The 23276-nt window shown below is 43.0% G+C and overlaps 1 protein-coding gene and 1 long non-coding RNA gene across 3 annotated transcripts; one reads left to right on the plus strand and one right to left on the minus strand.

Annotated features, from left to right (window-relative positions):
• Positions 1–23: 23 nt before the first annotated feature.
• Positions 24–11565, plus strand: LOC147309902 (uncharacterized). 2 transcript variants are annotated; one of them, XR_015125676.1, is made up of 3 exons: positions 24–129; positions 4045–4230; positions 4310–11565. It is a non-coding gene; the product is annotated as an uncharacterized LOC147309902 (long non-coding RNA). The 2 variants fall into 2 exon arrangements; XR_015125675.1 differs by lacking the exon at positions 24–129 and adding an exon at positions 895–1318.
• Positions 5606–17061, minus strand: drd4-rs (dopamine receptor D4 related sequence). Its single transcript, XM_086269133.1, has 6 exons — positions 16907–17061; positions 12661–12764; positions 12295–12575; positions 12089–12201; positions 9632–10320; positions 5606–6206 (listed from the first exon to the last, which is right to left on the minus strand). The coding sequence occupies exons 3-6, from the start codon at positions 12532–12534 to the stop codon at positions 6004–6006; spliced, it is 1245 nt and encodes a 414-aa protein (XP_086125259.1). The 5' UTR covers positions 12535–12575; positions 12661–12764; positions 16907–17061; the 3' UTR covers positions 5606–6003.
• Between the last annotated feature and the right edge of the window lie 6215 nt (positions 17062–23276).

Genomic DNA, 23276 nt, shown 5'->3' on the forward strand with positions numbered 1-23276 from the left:
GATAAGTAGGCCAACATGCTGCAGGACTTTGAAGCAGCAGGATCCTGTTGGTTCCACCTGCTGCTGCTTTCAGAGCTTATTTCAAACACACAGAAGTAAAACATCCACATCCTTGGAGACGCTGTTTTGGTCAGTATTTCCTGTCAGAGAGCCAATAAGCTCTCAGCTGACTCCTTTAATGTTAAGTTTTGTTTGTAGAAGAAGAAAATGTTTAATTAATGTGGTGTTACAGGAGGCTCTGAGTGGGGTGGGCACACAGACAAACACAGAGCCATAAATGAACACGTCCTGTTTCACAGGTCACAGGACTGAACATGTCACATGACTATGAGTAACTGTCACTGCCATCTGCAAGGATTCTAATCTTGGGTTGAGTTACCACCTTGTCACATGTCAGAAGTTCTTTTGTCTCATTGGTTGTGGCTGCTGTCACGTGTACAGTTTTCCTCACTGACGTTCATGAACATTCAGTTTCCTGTTCGTCATATCTGTCCAGGTTCTGGTAGTGTTGAAAGCCTGAAAAGGAGGCAATTTTTCTTCCTTTTCGTCTGGTGCCGTGTTTGATCCATTCGCTTCCACATCTGGAAAGTCTAAAACAGCTGTGATTCTTGCATTCAAGCCCTTTATTTTGGCAGGAATGAAGTCGGCTAGCTCAGGTGTGGGGATACTCTTAATGGACTTAATGAAACAGTCGCTACTGAGCATGCTCTTTGAATGGAGGCGAGCATGCTCTCATTAATCAAATGACAGCAGTTTTATCGGGGAACCTGGATCAGGACTCTGAGGTCCACCCTCATCCTCACCTCCTCCTTTTTGGGCGGTCAGAGAACAGCTGGAGGAACCAATCAGAGTCAGTGACCTCTGATCCAAACATAGTTACAAACACATACACATCCATGTGCGTGTCAGATGTTTGATCACTAATCACGCTAAAAGAAAGCTTTAAGGCTGTAACCGTGGGGATGAGTGTAGTTTCACTGAGTGTATGGATAAACCGATTCCTGACCTGCACCTGCACACAAAAGAAGCCTAATCCGTTCTCTGTGCAAACAGTAATCTGTTAAAATATGATACTTTAAAAGATAAAGAGAAAAACAATCACCTGTGAAGATTTTTTTTCGAAATTAATGTTTGTTTTGTTAACCTGTCAGTCAAGCACTTTTGTGGCAGTTTCGGGCATTAACATGCTATTCCACATCCAGACACTAGAGGGCGTTTATCATACAGGTGGTAAGTGTGTGAAGCAGAAAAATAACTCTTTGTATTGTGAAGCTAACACCGCTCAATGTGTGTGTGCTGTTTCTGTTCTTTACCACGGGTTAGTAAATATGCATTAACATTATTGAAGACTAGAGAGATTACTTACTAAGCTTACTAAGTGGAAAACTTAGTAAAAGAAGTGCTTTGTTATGAGAATTGTGTATGAATTGTGATTTTTGGCTGTAGCTTACTTGATGCTAATGCTAGCAGGCTTGGCTTAATGTAGAATAGTGTGTGTGTGTGTGTGTGTGTGTGTGTGTGTGTGTGTGTGTGTGTGTGTGTGTGTGTGTGTGTAAGTTAACCTAAACCAAACAAGAAACTGCTGAACTACTGCTGAGCTCAACAGTTTTCATACTATGTGGTATTTTTCTGGCTATGAGAACATTTTTGTACTTTAATGCCGGCTATTAGTTAATGAAGTTACTTTATCATTAATGGTGACTGCCTAGGTTCAACTCAGTAAGAGAGCCCCCCATTAAAAGGAGCATTGCACTTTATATAGTTTGTAGATTGCATTAAAACAGTAAGTTTAAATTATTTTTGTAAAGGAGGTGAAAAAATAATAAAAGAGGTGTCACATTGTCAGTTGATTAAAAAAAAACATATCATGTAAATTGTTTAGTGCCATAACAAGTATTAAAACCGTTAAAAACAAACCAATTTATTATGTTTAACAAATACAGTTAAAAAGGCAGATGGGAGGACAAGTGTGTTTATGTTAATTCATTTTTTAAAAGAATGTGTTTATTGTTGCACTTTGTGGTTGTAATATTATTAATGGACTCAATAAGCCTTTTCATTGTGTTTTGTCAAAGTTGTGGAAATCCTAAGAGATTCATATAGTCTCTACCCCAGGAAAACTATGACCATGTCTTACACTATTACCATGTCTTGTAAGTGGGACTGAAGCAGAAGGCCATTGGTTTACATTCAGTGTAGTAATACCTGCAGCCTGTTCATAGATACTGTTGATAGAAAACGTGTGTCATTTGGTTCCTCAAACAGGGAGTAATTTCACAGCTTCATCGATGACATCGAGCATCATTTTCTGTGCAGAGTAGTGAACAGAGTCGCCGATCAGCCCTGAACCATCACGTTTCATTCTGATAGCAAACGGCAAGCTTCAGATATTTCTGACTGTTTCAGTCTGCAGATGGGAAACCTGACCGATGAGCTCAGATTACAAACACTCAAAACACCAAACCATGCTGGGAGAGTCAGCGCCACACACGGTGCTCCTCTTCTTCTTCTTCTTCTTCTTCTGTGGCCTGACTCATGTCAGTGACTCATTGCTTTCACAGTGGAAAGGACCTGCTGAACACACTCAGGTGTGAATCCTGTGATCAACACTGTGTGTCCAGCTGTTCTTCTCCACATTTAAATCCTGTTTTAAAACCTGGAGCACCCCTACCCTTCACCATTATCCTGCACCTTCGTCTTTCTCATCCTCATCTTTCCGCCTTCAGCATTATTTAAAGGTTAATTTGTCCGGCTGAGCTGCTGTGTCTTTGTTCTGCTGCTCTGACCTTTATGTGGATCTCAGATCTGTTTCTGGTCGTCTGACCAAGGCCAGAGCTTCCTGTTCCTCCTGAATGATCATTTGGATATGAGATAAGTGAGAGGAAGCTGAAACAGCGATCCTGCTGCAGGGAGGTCACTGTGTACTGATCATGGAGGTGATCCAGCATTGAGGTCATTAGTACAAGTCTGGGAAGATCTGCCAGCTGTGTTCATGTTCCCCTGAAGGTCCAGTTTTTAAAGCCTAAGTAAAAGCTGATTTTTGATCACAGTGAGTCCCACTTACCCAACATGTTAACAATGTTAACTATGGTAAACATTCACGGTTTCAGAAACTAGACTACATTTTAGGTCACCTCCAGAGGCCTCAGGGTTCAGGTGTTATTACATGCATGTCCGCAGTACCTCGGTGGAGGTTCAGTTGTATATCTGGTAAATCAGTCCTGACAGGACATGTTGATGTGTCTCTCCTCCTTCAGCTGCTGCTCAGCAGCTTCTTCTTCATATACTATCAGGCCTGAAAGCCTCTGTCAGCACACAGAGAGCTGTTCCTCTAATTTTCAGTCCACTTCTAGTGTCATTTTCATGCCTCAGTCTTTCCTCCCTGTTTCCCTTCATTAAGAACAGCCTCTTGACAGCTGAGAACAATTCTGGCGAGACTTGAGTGAACAGTAGATGATCAGCTGAAGGTCCAGATCATCTCTCAGCTCCTCTGTCAGGTCTTTGCTGGATTTTTTTTAATGACTTTCAGATCCTGTTCATCTGTTGTAGAAAGGTTTAGCCCTCACACTTCTTCTGTACATATTTCTCTCTTATTTTTAGGGACACACTGCACACCATGCTGAAAACCAATTCCAAGTTGTCAGCTAACAGCTCTTGTGGAATCACCTTGTTGTGTTTGTGTGACATGCTGCTAGTAATAAAGAGCCTAAAGACACAATTTAAACCTGGTTCTTTCCTCAGGTGTCTATTATATGCAGACATAACACTGGTTCATCCTTGATTTAGGAGCCTTTTCATGCTTGATTGATTCAGAGGTCAGAGTTCTGTCAGGGTCTGGGTAGTTTTCCACTGCATCGGTTCCTCCCCTCTGGGTGGAGTCTTTGTTTTTCCTCACCTGATGGCAATCACACCGGCAGTATTTATGACCTGCGCACAACTAGTCTTCGCCAGATTATCTGCCAACTTTAGTCAGTTCTCGGCCTCACGTCTGTACCTTGGTGTATCATCGTGTGTACTTACCTTATTCCTCTGTTTTCTCGTCAGCATCTGGAACCCACCTACCAAGTCTCCTCCGTACAAGCTCTCCTGGATTCTGGTTTGCAGCTGCCGGTAACGTCTCCCCTTTCAAACTGCCAGTCTCTCTGGCCTGCCTCCCTGCATTTCACGCAGTACTCACCTGAACCTTTGTCTCCTGTCTTCCCCCTCCAAGCAACCTCCACCTGCAAGCACGTAAGGCAGCCCAGTGTAATTATTCTCGGATTAACAGCTCTCTGTTGGATTCCCGTGACTGCTCTCTCCTCTGTTTCAGTGCCCTGGCCAGCCAAAGTTTCCCCTGCCCAGTCCCTGCACCCAGTCGTCACTGCTATCTAGTCATAGTTTTGTTATGGTCATAGTTTCTCTTGCCTCAGACGTCTAGTTTAATTTCCTTAATAATAGTCTAAGTTTTCTGTTAGCTTCCAAGCGTTGTGAATAAAGACTCTTTTGTTACACCGAGTCCATCCCTTTTCCACGGGCCACTGTGCCGTGGCAAGTTCAGGCACGCAAACTTCTAACACACAAAAAACATTCCAATACAAGGACTGGTCTAAAACAGTGAAAAGCAGCCTTTAGAAAGCTGCAGAGCTATTGCTCAAGAATACTTTAACAATACAGAAAAATCTGGCTGCTTGGATTATAAAGTAATGAGGGGTGGCCCAAGACTTTTGCATACTGTGTTTCAGCCCTTCACTCATTTTTATTTCCAGCATTTGTTCATGTTTTTATGGTGTTTTCATCACTGCTGAGCATGAGTGTGTGTTTCAGCTCTCAGTTTGTTTTGCAGAGGGTGGCCGAGGCCCGGGTGTTTGTACGGGACAGTTAATAAAACACGGCCTGGGAATTGGTCTGTGAAGTGAAGAGCTGCTGCTGTCTGTGTGCTGTTCATGCTTCAGCTACATCACAGACACCCTGAGTCTGCAGAGTCTTGATGAAGCTCAAAGCTGAGATAGAAAAGCTCTCTGTTTTACTCTACATGTTTTTATTGAGTAAACCTAAATCAACACACAGATGAAGCAAAGTCAGCTCCACAACTTAGTCATTTGAGCAGAATAAAGCCCTCTGATTTCCAGATGGACTTCTGAACACCCATGTTTATTACATGTGTGGATGAGATGCTCCCCATCACCATGGTTACCTCTGGTCATTAAGGGGTCTCCCCACTCTGATGAAGGAGGTCATCACATCAGACTGTGATGAAGCTACTTCAGAGACACACAAACTCAGATATCTGCAGGAGTGCTCTGACAGGTGCAGGCAGTTCCACCCACACAGTGGGGTGTCATTACTTTAAAACAAAAGGTGAATGAGCAGCTTCACTGACAGCCTGCAGACAGGCGATGCCTTGGATGCGACGAGCACGAGAACAGGTGAACAAACTGGAGCTTCTCTGATGAATCAGTGGCTCTGGGCTGCATCCTGACTCTTCTTCTGCATCTTTTTAATGAGCTGCCAGACCTCCACCTGTGACATAAAACTCACCTGGCCAAGACCCCCACCCCCAGGGCAGTCACATCCTGCTGGGTATCTGCTGTTACCCCACAGATCAGCTGCTCCCATCAAACAGTCTTTAATCTCTTTATTGTGTTTGTTCAAATGACACAGAAGTTTGCTCAGCTACATTTCATCACCTTCATGCCACAGATCAGAATACTACAAACACCATCTGTCCTCAACGAGCTTCACCACAAAACTGACGGAAACATCCAGGTCCACATGAAGCTCTCTGCTTCAGTCACAAAAACACTGTACAAACAGTCAAAGTAAATTCTTATGAGCTGCAAACTTTAAACACGGAAACAGTCAGATATCAGAAACATGTTTGCAGGTTTTATGCCTCTGGGCTGTAACATCTCCAAACTTTGAAAATAAGAGCACGCACACATTAAAACCTTAAGAAGTCTGAGAGTGTTTGAGTCGAGTTGAGTTCCACGCTGGGGCTTCTTCCTGTTGGATGTTGATCTGCTTTCACGTCTGACAGCAGAGCAGTTTGTGAAAGACGTTCCTGAACTCTGCATTGAAGGCCGTGTAGATAATCGGGTTGACAGCGCTGTTCACATAGCCAAGCCAAGTTACCACGGAGATGAGTGTGGGACCAATGTTGCATGACTGGCACAAAACTTTGGTGACATGGACAACAAAGAACGGAGTCCAGCAGGCCAGAAACACACCTGAGACACAGAGAGAGAGTTTCAGTTCAGTTTTGTTTATATAGCCCAAATAACAACAACAGTTGCCTCAAGGCACTTTATATTGTAAGGTAAAGACTCTACAATAATACAATGAAAACAAAGAAAACCCCAACAATCATATTACTCCTTATGAGCGAGTGTTTTGGCGACAGTGGGAAGGAAAAACTCCCTTTAACTGGCAGGAACCTCCAGCAGAACCAGGCTTAGGGAGGGGCCGCCATCTGCCGTGTTCGGTTGGAGTGAGGAGAGGAAGACAGGACAAAGACTTGTTGTGGAAGTGTGCCAGAGATTAACAATTAGAGCAGGGCGATATGGCCAAAAATATTTATCACGATATATATTTGAAAATTTGCGATAACGATATAACTGACGATATAATTGATGCGAGACAAAATACAACTCCACAACATTACTAGCGCAAAAAGACAACCTTCCATTTATTTTCACTTAAACAAGAAGCTGGTTTTTATGTACATTAAAGCTTTATAAAAATGTAACAGTGCAAATGCAAATTCCTTGCTGAAAGTTTAACCAAAAGGCATTTCCAGTAGAAATGGGCTGACATATCCTGAGCATAACCATGTATAATATCCACTGAAGTTAAAAAGAGGTGCTTTGCAACATTAAACTGCAGTGTGCAGTACGTATTTTTTGGACCATAAGGTGCACGGGATTATAAGGCACATTAAGCGAAACAAAGCAGTCAGATAAATCAAACTTTATTAAACTCATTCTTCTTGCTTCCTCCACTTCTGTACCATTGATTCCTTAATGTTGAATTCTCTGGCAGCTGCTCTATTCCCATGTTGTTGCAGTATATTAATAACTAACCTCGTATTGTGGATGGATTATCTCAGTTGTTCTCCTGACTGAAGTTTGGTCCGTTTACAGCATCCTGCCATGCGATTGCATTTGTCTCTAACCATGAAGAACCTTCACGTTCACTTTTATAAGTGGAAAAGTGTTAGTGTTCGTCCTCCAGCTTCACTGTTTATGTTATGCTAACATAGCTGTGTCGCTAGCGATCACGTAGCACATCATTATATACCAGCTAGCCCAACTTCAGTAACCCTACAAACGTCACTGCTGTTTAGTTTCCTGTCTTCATTTATGTTGCAAGTGATAGCAGAGGTGTACGTTTGATTGTTTTCAGAAATCTCTCAGTCAGAACATGCAATATCATGCTTAGGTAACTAGCGAAACTAGCGAGCTAACTTCTGCTAGCTTCCTGCTAACTTCTAACTCCGTTAAATGTAATAACTTTTGTTTTCATGGATGCCTGGAAGTTAAACTTTATAGTTACACCTCGTGAAGCAGCAATGCTGATCGTTTTTTTAAAGATGAAAGAATTTAGACAGTTTTTAACTCTAAGTGATGCTGCAGTGTTGTTTGACCTGAAGCATACGGAGTTTAGGACCCAGATTACTCCCAGATTTAAGAGCATCTTAGTCCGACAAATACGACAATAACAACGGCCGCTTGCATGTTCTGCAAAAAAATGTGCTTTGTTGTGTATCTGACGGACAAACACCAAACCAGTTCCACATCACGGAAGTTGCACCATTTTTACAAACCAATTCTGGTTCATCAGTTTCACTCAACAATCGGCCATGTGCGTATGAAAACAAAGGCACTGCGCATGCGCGTTTTACTCCCATTCTATCGCGATATTTCATTTTCCTATCGTTGCCTAACATTATACCGGTATTACCGTGAACGGTATAATATGGCCCAGCCCTATTAACAATGACTATTAAGTTTGAATTTTGAATAAACCTGGTGAATTACATTTTAGGGAAAGAAGTTTAAATTCAGAGACTCCAGTCTTCCTGCAGACCAGTTTATCCAAAATGACTCCTACCTCTGTTTTTACTCAACACTTGATCTGTTTGATGTTCCTTTGAAGCTCTAATTGCATGTTTTCTCTTTAACTAAATCCTTCACACCACCTTCAGCCTCATGGTTTTGGATGAGCTGTGAGTGTTAAACACTTTGTGGTGTGAATTAAAGCAGTTTCCACAGAGATACAAGAAGAGGTTTCTATTTTTACTGAGATTCACTCAACAAAACATTACGGTTAGTGCAGAGACGTCCAACAGAGACAGCTCTTGTTTAGATGAAAAGACACAACAACAAGCCGTGCTGATGAGCTTTTGTGTTCACATTTATCTCAATGTCCATTTCTTAATGCAACAACTTTGAACATAATGATGTTTGAAACTGTGTCTGCGCTCATTTGCTTGTTAATAATAGTTGGAAGTTTCTGACAGATTGAATTCTTGTCTGTAAACCTGACTTATGAGACCTGGTTTCTGATGCACTGGCTCTATTTGGGTCGACTGATCCTTCAAAGTTAAGGATGTTGCAGATCAATACACAGTTTGATCACCTCCATCCTCTGATCAGATGTTTCTGTCTGACTTGGGTGGTCTTCTTTTGGCACTGCACAGCAGAGCTCATTTAATGGTTTGATGAAGAAGATGTGCACTCTCCACTAAAACATCAAATGAGGGAATGTTTATGGTGCATTAACAGCAAATATAAAGTTTTTTACACAGTGCAAGTCCAAACCTTAGATCTTGCTTTTACACAGAGAAAGTAAAAACTATTTGAGTTAAGTAAGGTAAAACAGGTTTGGTGTGAATGCACTGTAAGAGCTGAGTCAAAAGAATGTATGTAGACCTTCAAAGCTGTTCTGGCCCCATGTGTTCTAGTTACACTTCTGAGAGCTTTAGTTTTATAGAAATATCTCTGGAAACGTTAGACCTGTTGCTGCTTCAAACCTCCATTTGTATCAGATTTGCACCCACTTCAGAAGTAGACCTCCTTTACACTTGGATCTGCCTCAGAGCTGGGAATACAGTATACAATGAAAAAAAAGAGTTTGTTCAACTTTTTTGTACATAAACTGTAAAGTCAGTATTTGGTGTGACCACCTTTATTCTTCACCAAACCCAAAGCTATCTTAGGCTGTTTTTTCCTAACCTTTCTTTCTTTCAGAACCAGGTACGACTTCAGATCTGGTACTACTCAGACCTACTACTGGCTTAGAACTGGTCTTATTTTCTACCTGTTTGTGTCTTAGACCTGCCACTATTTAAGATCTGGTCCTACTTTAGACCTGCTACTTCAGATCTAGCCCTGCCTCAGACCTGATACTACCTTTGACCTGATCCTGCCTTAGACCTGTTCCTCCCTTAGATCTGGATCTATATCAGACTTGGTCCTACCTTATACCTGTCACTACCTTGTCCTGGTGCCTCACAGTTGGACTGGAGAATCAGCTACAACTATGAGAAGGAAGAACTCTGAGGCTGGTCCTCCCCATAGTTCTAGGCGATTCCTGTCTCAGATTTAGTCCCACCTAAGACCTGGTTGAACTAACACCTGGACATGAGACTCACCTACAACCACGGGCAGGACCTTCATTGCCTTGCGCTCACGGCCGCTGACCCTGCTGGTCTTGCTTTGCCTCCTCCCCTTCTTTTTTGCAGCGCTGCCTTTCAGGCCATTCTCTCGACGGCTGCCACCCTCCCTCCTATCCGTGGGGTCACCATCCGACAGGCTGTCCATTTGAGTCGTCATTGGGTCACTGTCCGCCACCACTGCTATACCATCCTGGTGTTCCTCCATTACCGGTGTCACTGAGGGTGTTGCCACAGACACGGTGGAGGGAGACGTGGGGCTGAGCCCGGGGGGCGCTGTATATACCACTTTTTCTTGACTGCCAGCTGCCGTGGCTTTAGCTCGCCGTAGAGCTGAGCTGAACTGTAAAGAGAAAACTTGCCGACCAGCCCGGCCTGCTTGGGAGCGGCTTCGCCCACTCCAACGCCGCAGGCCTCTAAACATCCAGTAATAGAGGAAGAGCATGACAGGACAAGGCACAAAGAAGGAGCAAACAGACGAGTACACCACAAAGCGATCGTCCTCTAATTTACACACACTCGGGTCACGATCCGGCACCTGATTCAGACCAAAGATGACAGGACTGGCCACACCCAGTGACAGCACCCAGGTCGCTGTGATGAGAGCCAGCTGACGAACACTGAACTGGTTCCTGTTGTACTTCAGGGGGACCACCACTGCGATGTACCTGCAATAGCAGAGAGACAGAGGAGGTTTTAGGTTTATAGGCAAGTATTTGGACTGACTTAAACCAAGAGATTAGTTTTTATACTGATCACAGGGAGAATCAGACCACATATAACAAAATCCATCTCTACAGGCACTCTACAGGGGCAGAATTACCTCAAGAGAGCAGCAACGACTCATCCAAGAAGTAATAAGAGACACCAGAACAACATCCAAAGAATTGCAGGCCTCACTTGCCTCAGTAAAGGTCAGAGTTCATAACTCCACCATAAGTATTGACTAGGCAAAATGGGTCTGAGGTCAAAGAAAAAAACACTGCTGACCAAAAGGAACATACTGGCTTGTCTCAGTTTTGCCAGAAAACATCTCGATGATCCCCAAGATGTGTTTTGGGAAAATATTCTGTGGACTGAGGAGACAAAAGCAGAACTTTTTGAACAAGAGTGTCCTGTTACATCTGGTAATGAAGCATTTCAGGAAAGGAACATCAAACTAACAGTAAAATATGGTGTTGGTAGTGGGCTGTTTTGCTGCCTCAGGGCCTGGAAGACTTGTTGTGTTAAATGGAACCATGAATTCTACCAAAACATCCTGAAGGAAAATGTCTGGGCATTTGTTTGTGACCTCAAGCTAAAACGCACTTGGGTTCTGAAACAGGACAATAATGCAAAACACAACAGCAAGTCCACCTCTGAATGGCTTAAGGAAAACTAAAATGTAGACTTTGGAGTGGCCTAGTCAAAGCCTTGACCTGAATCCAACTCAGATGCTGTGGCATGACCTTAAAAAGGTGGTTGATGCTAGAAACCTTTCCATTGTGACTGGATTGCAATAATTCCACTGTAAAAGTGCCAGTTATTCATTGCAGTTGTCGCTGCTAAGGGTGGCCCAACCTTGTATTAGCATTAGGGGACAATCATTTTTTCACACAGGGCCATGGAGGTTGGGATTTATTTTCCCCTTAATAATAAATACCTTCATTTAGAAACTGCATGTTGTGTTTACCTGCATTATATTTGTTTAATATTTAGATTGGTTTGATGATCTGAAACATTTAAGTGTGACAATCATACAAAAAGTAGGAATTCAAGAAGGGGGCAAACACTTTCAAACCACTGTGTGTGTGTGTGTGTGTGTGTGTGTGTGTGTGTGTGTGTGTGTGTGTGTGTGTGTGTGTGTGTGTGTGTGTGTACTTTTTTCTGATTAATTCTGGAAAATGTTCTATACTAAGAATCTGGACACTGGATCCCCTCATTAGCTCTCAGGTAAACTGCAGGTGTGGGCAGAATGAGGCTGTATCCAAAATTGTGTGTGTGTATGAGGTGTCACCGCAGCCTCTTATCGGCTCAGAGGCTCTAAATAGAGACTGTAGCACCACTGGTAAAAATAGGTTTGGCGCCTGTAATCTCTGGCATATTTGACTCACTGAATTTCTTTTTCTCAACACTTTGTGTCAGTTGGTTCATTAACAGCTGCTGTCTGTAAAAATCAGGATGAAGTCACGTGTTATCTCATTAATGAGGTGTCAGCAGTGTGACTACAGCGACATGACTGAAATAAAGTTACAATGTGAGAAGAGAAGAAGAGCACACTTTTATTTAACGTGTCTCTTCATTAAAATCTATTAAACTGACTGAGGGACACAGCAGGTCACATGACTCTGTGATAAGGAAATATTTCCATCTCAGACAGTTCAAAATCTTAATTACACCTGCAGCAGATGTGCTAATGATCCTGTTACTTTGACCTGAATCCACAGCTGGACTCACCTGTCTACGCTGATGGCACACAGGTTTAGGATGGAGGCAGTGCACAGCATCACGTCCATGGTCATCAGAGCATCACAGATGTAGGTGCTCAATGTCCAGATCCCCCCCAAGAACTGCACACAAACAGAGAGAGGGCCTTCAGGTAAAACTGGGAGCACACCTAAGCTCAGAGCACACCTGAGCCCAGGCGGCTCAATCACACTGACCTCTGAATAGACGTAGAGCGGCAGCACGAGCACGGCCAGCAGCAGGTCAGCCACCGCCAGGCTGATGATGAAGTAGTTGGTGGCGGTTTTCAGAGAGCGCTCAGTGAGCACGCTCAGACACACCAGCACATTCCCCAGGATGATTACCAGGATCAGTGGCACCCCGAGAACCAAGGCCAGGTAGTTGTATTCCTTCAAGTCTGGCTCACCTGGAAGGGCACCAGGTGTCACATTGTCCATGATGGAGGCCCTAAGCACAGCTGCAGGGCTTTGCTCAACATCTGGACATGACACAGTTACTGTGTTATTGCTTCTTCGAAGTAATCTGAGCATTTAAACCAAGTACTCAAAGTAAGGCAGACTTACCTTGCTGCTTCCTGTACCGTCCGTGGTTTCAGGTGAGTTTCAGTGTCAGCACCTATTTGCTTCAGGTCTTTCTCTTTGTTCATCATTGTTGTTTTCTTCTGCAACTGTAAACAACAAACAATAACCTTTTTACATTAATTGTATTCATCCGCAGTTAAAAGTACTCCTGGTGTCTGCATCAGTGCAGGTGATGGGGGGGCACTTGTGTTGCTCTTATTTTGGTGGTTACATAAGGAAGTGGAGCCCGTTTTATTAAATGTCAGCCTATTGTTTGCTGAAGTGTCTCCTCTCAGAGACAATCACATCTTAGAGCCGCTCTCATCCTGCTCTTCATCCTCTGTTACCATGACGACCACCGACCATGGCGGCCAACATTACATGTAAACACACACACACACACTGAGATGTGTGTGTGCTTATTAACGGGCTCGATTTAACCTAAGGTTTTTTTTAATCAGCTGATAGATAATCAGCTGCGATATGTTTCTGAAGGATTTGTGGGCAACTAAGCTAACACGGGACATTTAACCATCATTTAACCATTTACAACAGGTGAACACACGATCATCTGCACACCTGAGACAGGTTTTTTTCACAACTGTTTGTTTCACAAGGGGTGGAGCCTGACCCACCTGACTCAGCAGCATATGAAAACACTGAGTTTGTGTGAGGCTGCCCTCCAACAGCAGCACAGTGAAGTGAGGTCAGGCTCTAACTGTGAACATCTGTGCAGCAGATTAACTATGTTAGGTGGAGGGAGCTGAGCTTGCTTTGTGTTTATGTTCACTGTAATCCTCACAGCAGGACAACGTCCAAGAAAGCTCCTCTTCCTACCTCCACCCAGACTCCCAAACACAGCAGGACGATCAATAATCAATAATGATGAGAAAGAAACACCAACAGCCTGTCTGTCTCCAGCACCTGCTCTCTGTAGGTCCAAGTTAGCATTATTGGGGGCGTGGCCTCTCTGACTGACAGGTGAACCTCTGAACTGTGTGTTGTTGGAGCCTTCTGGAGAATTTGTAATGATGTCACCTGACCAGTAATGTGGCTGCTGTGAGGTTATTGGACTATCTGATGTTACTGATCAGCAGGTGTGTGACTCTGTGAAGGAAAACTGATAACCAGAAAATTACCTAGCTGTCAGCTGGCGTCACAAAAATCTTTTACATACAGTCTGTGAGCTGAGGGGTAAAATAAACACAGGAGTTTAAAATCTGCACATAGGGCATTTTCACTCCTCGCCTCCTAGAAAGGTGCATCTGCATTTGAGCAAAAAACGTATCAAGTTATCGGTCTGTACCTGTGGATCTTTTATCTGAATATAAGCTAATACAGATCAACATCAGTTACCATGGCAATGTAGCAGATAAGGCCCACCATAATTGTTAAAGACCTTCTCCAGCTTCAAGGTGCTAAAGCTTCTTCCAGATGTTCTCAGTGGGGACATCCACACACTGAAACACAGTGCCACCTAGTGCATAACGTCCTCTGGCAGAAATCCTCCTCCTCTCATTAACAAGCGAATAAAAACAATGCTTCACCAATAATAATTGATAAGCTGCTGTCAGATGGTTTTGAGCTAGCTCCTGAAAAGATGTGACAATTTGTGAGAAAAAGCTTCATCAGAGTCACAGAATTGCTCCTCTAAAGACAAGAAACAGGCAAACAGCGCACCCACATGGCTGACTCTATGTGACTGTGACCTTTTTCTGCTGTCATTAGAGAAGCACTAATTTAGTTAAACTTTATTCATACTTATTTGGTTAGCGGCAGCTGGTTCTTCACCATGTAGCTACCACACACAGATTCTCTCTCTCTCTCTCACACACACACACACACATGGACAGGTAGACGGGATGAGTCTGTCATGTTTTCAGCACGCTCCTTTATAAAGATGTCCTGGCAGGTTTGTGATCAACCTGTTGATTGGTTCTTGTTAGGTTTGTTGTGCCAGCAGCACACCTGCGTGTCAGGTAACAGCAGCCAGAGAGAGAGAGGAGGCGAAGAACACTGCGAGGAGCGTCACCTCCAAAATAAGAGATCTTTTTCCTAACAGAGGAGGAGGCGGACATGTTAAATCTCTGCGCTGAGAAACCATAGCAACTGATGTGAAGACGTTTCCACAAGTTAATCAGAGTGTGTCACGGAGGAAGAGTGAGGGCGTGGGCCTCAGAGATGAGCAGAGTATGTGCAGGGAGCAGCTCCAGGTGGATGGACGTGAGAGGATGCAGCGTGGGTTTTCACTCATTGTCTTTGTGTTTTCATGCTTCCTCCGAGCTGCTGCGGTGGCCCTCGCTCTCAGGTTTACGTCTCGTTACCTGAACAGGTACACTAGGCTCACCTGCAAACATCCAAACAGGACCCGACATACCAACCCAAAACCTCCTGGTGAGTCTGTCATAATAAAGACAGCAGGTCATGATGTCACCAGGTCACATGACACAGTCCATAATCCATAATCCATGAATGGGTCATAATTATGTAGCACATCTGTCACATCTGTAATCTGATTAAACTTAGGTCATCTCATAATTTCACAATAAAAGCCTTTCTGATGATTTTTTTTTTAATAAAAACACTAAACTTTATTTATAATTCTTCATTGACAAAATGTACACAGGCTGTCAGCACCACATGATTAAACCAAGTCATCCAATCAGCGAGAGGCGCCGAAAACCGTCAACGAGCCTCAAACCTGCAACCACACACACGATCATCACAGACACGCTTTAACCAACCTCACTCTGAGCCAGCAAAGGGTTAAAAACTCTGAGTGCTGGAAATGAAGCCATCTGAGCCCAGTGTGGAGTCTTCTCAGATAACACACACACACACACACACACACACACGTAGGTTTAATGTTGGTTATGAAATCCAGTTATAAAGCAATGAGATGCTGAATGATATATTTTCGTATAGTCTCTGAGTTAATGCTTCACATAGTTTTGCTCAATGTTTCATAAAATCATCTGCATCGCGTTACATCAGGTGTCGATCCTGATTAAATAAGAGGACATCACTTGTCAGCTTTAAATCCAGTTTATAAACGTCACTCACTGACCGGCCCTCACCTGTGAGAATAATCCGTGGCCTTGCTCAGATCGTTAGCGTTATTTTGTGTGCCTGTAAACGCAGCAGCTACAGCTCTGTGTCTGAAGCGGTTTGTCTGTTTGCCGACATTTGTTGAGAAAAGTTTGTGGTTTTCTGAACTTACGTTGCTCCGCTTCTTTATTGCTAGCTAGATGCTGAGTGTCACCACTGCAGCTTTATGGACATCTGCACCATGAACACAGATCGATGGTGAGAACAGGTCGAGTATCTCTATTCTGTAGCTGGACAGACCACCAGGTGGTAACTAAGGGAAAACTAATCCATTAGTTGGTCCAGATCATTCTGGCCCGCTTAACCCACGGTGTTGTCCACCATTTCCACTGGCTGATTCTTCAATCGCCTGCCTTAGAGGTGACAAAGCTTGACCTCAGGCCCCACCCACTGACAGTTATGGAGTTTCCCATCGCTGGTATCGTTCTGGGTTACACCGCCTCCTAAACCTGACCAGAGAGGTTTCGTCTCATAGCTTAAAGCTGAAAAAAATTGGATCCTACATATGGATAACTGAGTGAGCCTCGCATGATGTCACAGTGGTGAGATGAAATCCTGAGGGTCACAGCAAGGAGGAAATCTGGCATTTATAACTGCAGTGTCTCTGCTCATATCATTCGGTGCTTATTTAAAGTTAAACTAAAATGAAACTAATTTTAAACTAAACCAGTTTGGGCACAATCATGCTACAAGATACAAAAATGGATGTCGTCCTCAGAAGTGAGGTGACCTCACCAGTCATAAAAAAACTCAGCCTGTGGGGGTGCTGTGATGTCAGAGAGGTTTGTGAGCATGATCAGTGTTTTTATGACCGCACACAGAAGTTAAATTTAAAAATTAAAGTGCGGCAGAGAAAACAAACATGTGATGATGACAACATCATTAAAATAATTAAAGGCTGTTCGAGGCGCCAGAGGCAGACTGATGGGATTAACTGAAACCTGCTGCCAGATTCATTCTCAAACATCACGTCAGCTTTAATGCTCGGGTGTAAGCAGATTCACTTCAACTTTATTATGTTACATGATCTAAAACAATTGTGTTATATTTTATTAAATATATTGTGCGATATAATATGATATTATGTTATGTTTATTTTAATCAAAGCCTAACAATATTGTGGACAAAGAAACAAACTCACGTTTCAGAGCTGAAGCAGCATCGTCTGTTCCTCCTCTTCCACTTCTGTGAGTCTCTTTGTTTTGTCTATGATCCAGAGTTTGGTCATCATCCTCCTCCTCTTCCTCCTCCTGTGTGAATATTTTTCTCCTTCTGTGAATCTCTTGCTCCTTCCTCTCTTCACGTCTCATCTGACAAACTTTTGTCTCCTCATCTATAAAAAGCTACCCACCCACCTCCTCCTCCTGGTGTTCCTGCTCTCTGATTGGCTAACAGTCAGCAGTGATATACTGACTCTCCTCCCTTCCTTCCTCGGTCATCAGGTGCTTTTTCTTCTTCTTCTTCTGTGGTATTTTGTATCTGCTGCTGTCATACCTGTGTGCTGTCAGGTGTGTGTGATGGACAGGTGTTCTGATTTTTATGGATCATCATTCAGATGAGATCAGGTGACCAGTCAGGTGACTGTTGATGTCTTTAAGGGCATTAAATTAAAAAGAGGTTTTCAGTGTGACTGAGGAAGGCTCCTCCTCCTCTGTGACCTTTAGCTGCTGCCTGATGGATGAAGACCGTCACCTCCAGCTGTGTCTGTCAGACCCCACTGCAGGCGAAGCCTAAAGGTGCCTGAGGATGCTGAGTCAGCATTGCTTATTTTTTTTAACTGTAGCCATGGGAATGGCACCAACCTGCAGGTGTTTCTGACCTGGGATCAGAGGCTGAAAGGCTCTTCATACTAATCTTCTTTTAGAAGTGCCAACGTGTAGAGACAGGAAGTGACACGGTTCTGCTCTTTAATTACCTCATCATTAACAAGCTGTTCACCTGTCAAACTTTTCCCCTGGACTTTCACGTTCATCTGTAACTCCACCTACTCCAACTCCTCTGGGGAAAAACCAGGCAAGAGTCCCAGCTCTCCTCCAGGTGGACAGAACACCTGAGTGAGCTCCAGTGACCTGGAGGTTCACGATCGATCGACAGCTCTCTGTTCGCCGCAATAGACCAGCTTGGAGGAAAAAGTGATGGGATGAAGACAGGACAAAGACATGCTGAGGAAGGGAGCCAGAGATTAATAATAACTAATGATTAAATGCAGAGAGCTGTATAAAGCCATATAAATACTCAGTGCATCATGGGAATCCCCCAGCAGCCTATACCTATTGCAGCATAACTAAGGGAGAATTCAGGGTCACCTGATCCAGCCCGAACTATATGTTTTATCAAAAAGGAAAGTTTTAAGCCTAATCTTAAATGTAGAGATAGTGTCTGTCTCCTGAATCCAAACTGGAAGCTGGTTCCATAGAAGAGGGGGCTGAAAGTTGAAGGCTAAATTCTGGATTTAACAGGGAGCCAATGAAGGGAAGCCAATATAGGAGAAATATGCTCTCTCTTTCTAGTCCCTGTCAGTACTCTTGCTGCAGCATTTTGGATCAACTGAAAGCTTTTCAGGGAGTTTTAGGACATCCTGATAATAATGAATTGCAGTAGTCCAGCCTAGAAGTAATAAATGCATAAACCAGTTGAGACAGGATGTTTCTAATTTTAGAGATATTGCACAAATGGAAAAAAAAAGCAGTCCTATATATTTGTTTAAATATATGCATTGAAGGACATATCCTGGTCAAAAACGACTCCAAGATTCTTCACAGTGTTACCGGAGGCCAAAGTAATGCCAACCAGAGTAAGAATCTGGTTAGATACCATATTTCTAAGATTTTTGGGGCCAAGTACAATAACGTCAGTTTTATGTGAATTAAGAAGCAGAAAATTAGAGGCTTCATGGACAGGGGCGGATTTAGAGAAATTTTCTTAGGGTGGCATGAGGGTGGCAAAGAAATCAAATGGGGTGGCAAAATCAAAGCCTTTTTTTTTTTTCAAACACATATGCAGGTGGTTACGTATGGTTAAAATAATTCAAATGCAGTAAGTATACACGTTTTTCATATAAATATAGTCTATAACTTAATTATTGTCTGTAGCCCACATAATTACACACTTTAGTTACATAAAACATGTGAGTTTTGATGTTATGTGCTGTATAGCCTGTATAATAAATAAATATGTAGCCCAATAAGTATAAAATCCAGAAAGCTACACAACATGGGGCGGTTCATTTACAAACACAAGTCTAACTTAAGTTTCACACTGTTTTTTGTTAGAAAACAATCACATTGTTAGATGCTTAAATTACACAAAATGTCAGAAATCTGCACTGTCATGAAAATTTAAACCTAATTTTTCATGATTTGTTGGATTCACCCACTGAGGTCTGAAATACAAACGGCCATTTTTGACTCCTTTTGAGTTTACATTTGTATTTCACCCTCAGATTGTTTCATTTTATTTTTTTCCCCTTGCCTTGTTTGGTATCATTCTTTTTTTCAGCTCATCTGAATTTAGTTGTTTTTCACTGAAATACTGCATTAGTACTACTATTACTATTAATAGTACTATTACTGATCTAAAATCACACAAAAAACTTAAAATCCTAGTAGTATTTTTTACTGTAAAACAACCCCCCACCAGACATGTTGAGTAAATTTTTATAACTTGAAATGCAAATATAATATAATTGTACATTTTGTAAACATATACAACTATTTATCTAAAAATGCAGCCAATACACCTGCCGTTTTTTGGGGTTTTTTTTTTTTTCATTTTCTACAACCATTTAAAAATATTACTAAAACCAAAGTGAGAGAACAATCAGGTGTTGCATTAAGATGCCCCACAAATGATGTGTGCCAGTGCCAGTAAAAAAAAAAAGAGAGAGAGAGGGGAACCGCACAGGGATAAACCTGCAGGCCTGACAACAGGAGGTGTATCACTCCGCTGGTTTTCTACTTAGTGTTTACGTTCCAAATGTGCCTTTGTGACATTCATTAGTGCCCTCACTGACACACAAAACAAAACGACTACACAACAGAACAGCTACACAAGACAACACAACACACTAAGAATCCACTCCACACTAAACGTCACAAATCTCCCACATCTAAAAACTCTCCCCCTCTCTCTCTCTCTCTCTCTCTCACTCACTCGCTCTGTCTCGCTGCCGTTACCGTCACTCCCAAAACGTTTCCCTCTTCCTAAACAACCAAATCCCATGTGTTGACTTTTTTTAAAAATTGGTCGACATGGTACGATAGGAAAGAGGTGGCTTTTTCTTCCTTTCTTTACTGTTTTCGTGCTGTCCTTAGAAAACGCTTAAAACACACACACACACAAAAACGTGACGACAGTATTTATAAAAAAGCGTGGCTTATATATATTATCACAATTCTGGATTTACTGGCCTGTAATTAAAATGTAAAAACTTTGAAGTCTGAACTTTCAATGTGGGCTGAAATAGAGAGTCAGCGTGGCTGCAGCTTTTTGCTATGTCAGCTTAGATCAGTCATGTGATTTGGAGGTGCAGCATGTCTGTGGACCACAGAGGGTTCATAACACTCACCTTCCTTCCATTTCCACAGTGTAACATCCAACCATCTGTGTAAAATCCGAAATTCCCATGGTGTTGTTCAAAATGTGCTCTGGCACAATCATAAACATGCTTGTTACTGAAAACAAGAAAAAAGCTGGTCCTGCTATGGGCTGAACCATTTGTTAATGGTGGAGGGGGGAACACTATGCAATATATTCCATTTTAGCATTTATATTCACTGTTGAGTGTAACTACGCTCAAACTGTTAATGCTATCTTATTGTAATAAACAACACTGTTATATGCAAAACTCGCGTGGCACTTGGGGTGGCAAGGGATCATTTTAGGGTGGCACTTGCCACCCCATGCCACCCTTCTAGATCCGCCCCTGTTCATGGATAGATAAAGTTGGGTGTCATCTGTATACCATGCCTTCTGACGGAACTGCCTAAGGGAAGCATGTATAATGTAAAAAGAATTGGTCATAATTGTGTTTACCTTATACATGTCGATCACATGTGGAAACAGACAAGTGAGAAGTTTGTGTGTGTGCTACAGCTGAATGTTTGTGCCTGATCTCCTGTGTGACCCAGGGCTCCGTGTTGGTTGGAGATGATGTTATTGTTCACTGTGCAGAGCTTCATGATGAGAGCGCTGTTCATGTTAATGAGCTGTCATTTATTAGCATCTGTGAGAGGAAGCAGAGTCCTTTTATCCTGCTCATGCTGCTGCTGCACAAATGTGTCATACATGACTGATCTGGAGAATCTAAACAACGCTGTAACTCATTTGTGGATGAATCTGTCGCAGCGGGTGTGTTCTGGTCCTGATTCAAACAGGCGAGTCTCTGATTGCAGACATGAAAACATGCTAATGAGGTGCACACGGCCCTACTCACGCATTTCATTTGTTTCCTAATGGAGCCCAGCAAGTGCTGCCACTGATCTGCATAAAACCTTTGAAACAGTCTTAGAACCTCAGTTACTCCATCAGCCCTCACTGTCAGTTCATAGCGATGAAGCTCTGCTGGTTGAGATGAATTACGTCATTAATCGTCTTTGGGTCACACCTTAAATTTATTTATGTATGGTTTCTACGTTAACTCTGTGATGTTGTTCATATCAAGATAGAGAAAATCTCTAAGGAGCCTTTCCAGCTTCACGTTGAATCTGTGGCGTAAAGAATTATAGCAACTCTGAAAGAAAAAGGAGCGCCACTCCAAGGTGTACTTAATAAAGCGGCAGGTGGGTATATATACCTGTCTGATTAGCAGTGTCATGATGTACACCTGAGATGCAAAACTGAGTACCTGCTTCGACCTGTATTTGGGGCGATCGTGGCTCAAGAGTTGGGAGTTCGCCTTGTAATCAGAAGGTTGCTGGTTCGAGCCTGGGCTCTGACAGTCTTGATTGTTGTATCCTTGGGCAAGACACTTGACCCCTTGCCTACTGGTGGTGGTCAGAGGGCCCAGTGGTGCCAGTATCTGGCAGCCTCGCCTCTGTCAGTGTGCCCCAGGGTGGCTGTGGCTACAATGTAGCTGCCATCATGTGTGTGTGAATGGGTGGGTGACTGGATGTGTAAAGTGCTTTGGGGTCCTTAGGGACTAGTAAAGCGCTATACAAATACAGGCCATGTACTTGCTCCACCATAAGTTTATATGCATTTATACACCTCTCTGCATTTAATCATTAGTTATTATTAATCTCTGGCTCTCTTCCACAGCGTGTCTGTCCTGTCTTCTTCCCCTCACCTCCAACATGTTGCAGGAGATGGTCGCCCCTCCTGGTTCGCCTGGAGGTTTCTTCCGGTTAAAAGGGAGGGTTTTCTTCCCACTGTCACCAAGTGCTTGCTCAAAGAGGGAATTCTGATTGTTTCGGTTTCTCTGCATAATTCTGGGTCTTGACCTTCCAATGTAAAATGCTTTGAGGGGACTGTTGGTGTGATTTGGAAAATGAAAAAATAAAACTGAACTGAACTTGGTTCCACTGAAGTGCAATCTCAGTTCTGACAGTGTGTTACTCATAGTTTGAAGTAATCTGACTGAAAGCAGAGATGGATTCAGGACTGTGTGTGTGTCAGTCATATGTGTGAAACTATGAGAAAGGCTAATGTCTTGGTGAAAGCTGAGGATCCACTCGATGAAGAAGAGTGGTCTAAGCCCATCCTGCCTGTCTTTGCAGGACAATGAAAGCTGGTTCTTTCTCAGAGGAGGCTCTGAGGGTCTGCAGGTTTTCTCCAGGCTCTCCCTATGTGTGTGTGTGTGTGTGTGTGTGTGTGTGTGTGTGTGTGTGTGTGTGTGTGTGTGTGTGTGTGCTGAATCAGATCCAGGATCAGACCCGCTGGGTTTATTTATTTATTTATTTGTTTGTTTGTTTGTGGGAGGTGTGAGGACAGGAACGAGTCACATGACGTTCCATTTATAGCGAGAACAAAGATTCAGAGAGAACAAGCCTGTCCTCTTCATCCTCTTCTTCCTCTGTAATCAGTTGCTGTTGATCGTGTCAGGATGAACTGATTGATTTGATATGAAAACAGCAGGTGCAGACATGTTTGTTTGTTATTGATCTCTTCTAATAAATGAGCTGTTAGCCTTGCTGACAGCGTCTGATCGATTCAGGTCCATCAGAACTCTGACTGATTCAGTCACAGCGTTTCATCCACTCACCCCTGACTCACGTTCGCCTGCACTGACTCATTTACACTTTTAAATCACTCTGTGTTTGGAGGTTCGAGGGCTTAGCCAATCATTTCACTGCTCACACAGTTTCACACGTCATTTACCCAGAATTCAGCAGCTGCTGTGACAGGACGCTTTGAACGGAGCTGACAGAGTTTAAGATTTCACTGATTCCCCTGATCAAAGGTTGCTGAAGCCAAGCCAGCTTCAGATATATTACACAGCAACAGTCACACACCTCAGAGATGACACCTGATAGGCTCACCTCTGTACACACAGCAGTGATCCTACAGAACTG

This window comes from Aulonocara sp. 'chitande type north' Nkhata Bay, linkage group LG17, assembly GCF_057382095.1.
Source record: "Aulonocara sp. 'chitande type north' Nkhata Bay isolate Kocher_YH1m ecotype deep benthic linkage group LG17, A_spYH_male_GT1.1, whole genome shotgun sequence".
Taxonomy (NCBI): Eukaryota; Metazoa; Chordata; class Actinopteri; order Cichliformes; family Cichlidae; genus Aulonocara; species Aulonocara sp. 'chitande type north' Nkhata Bay.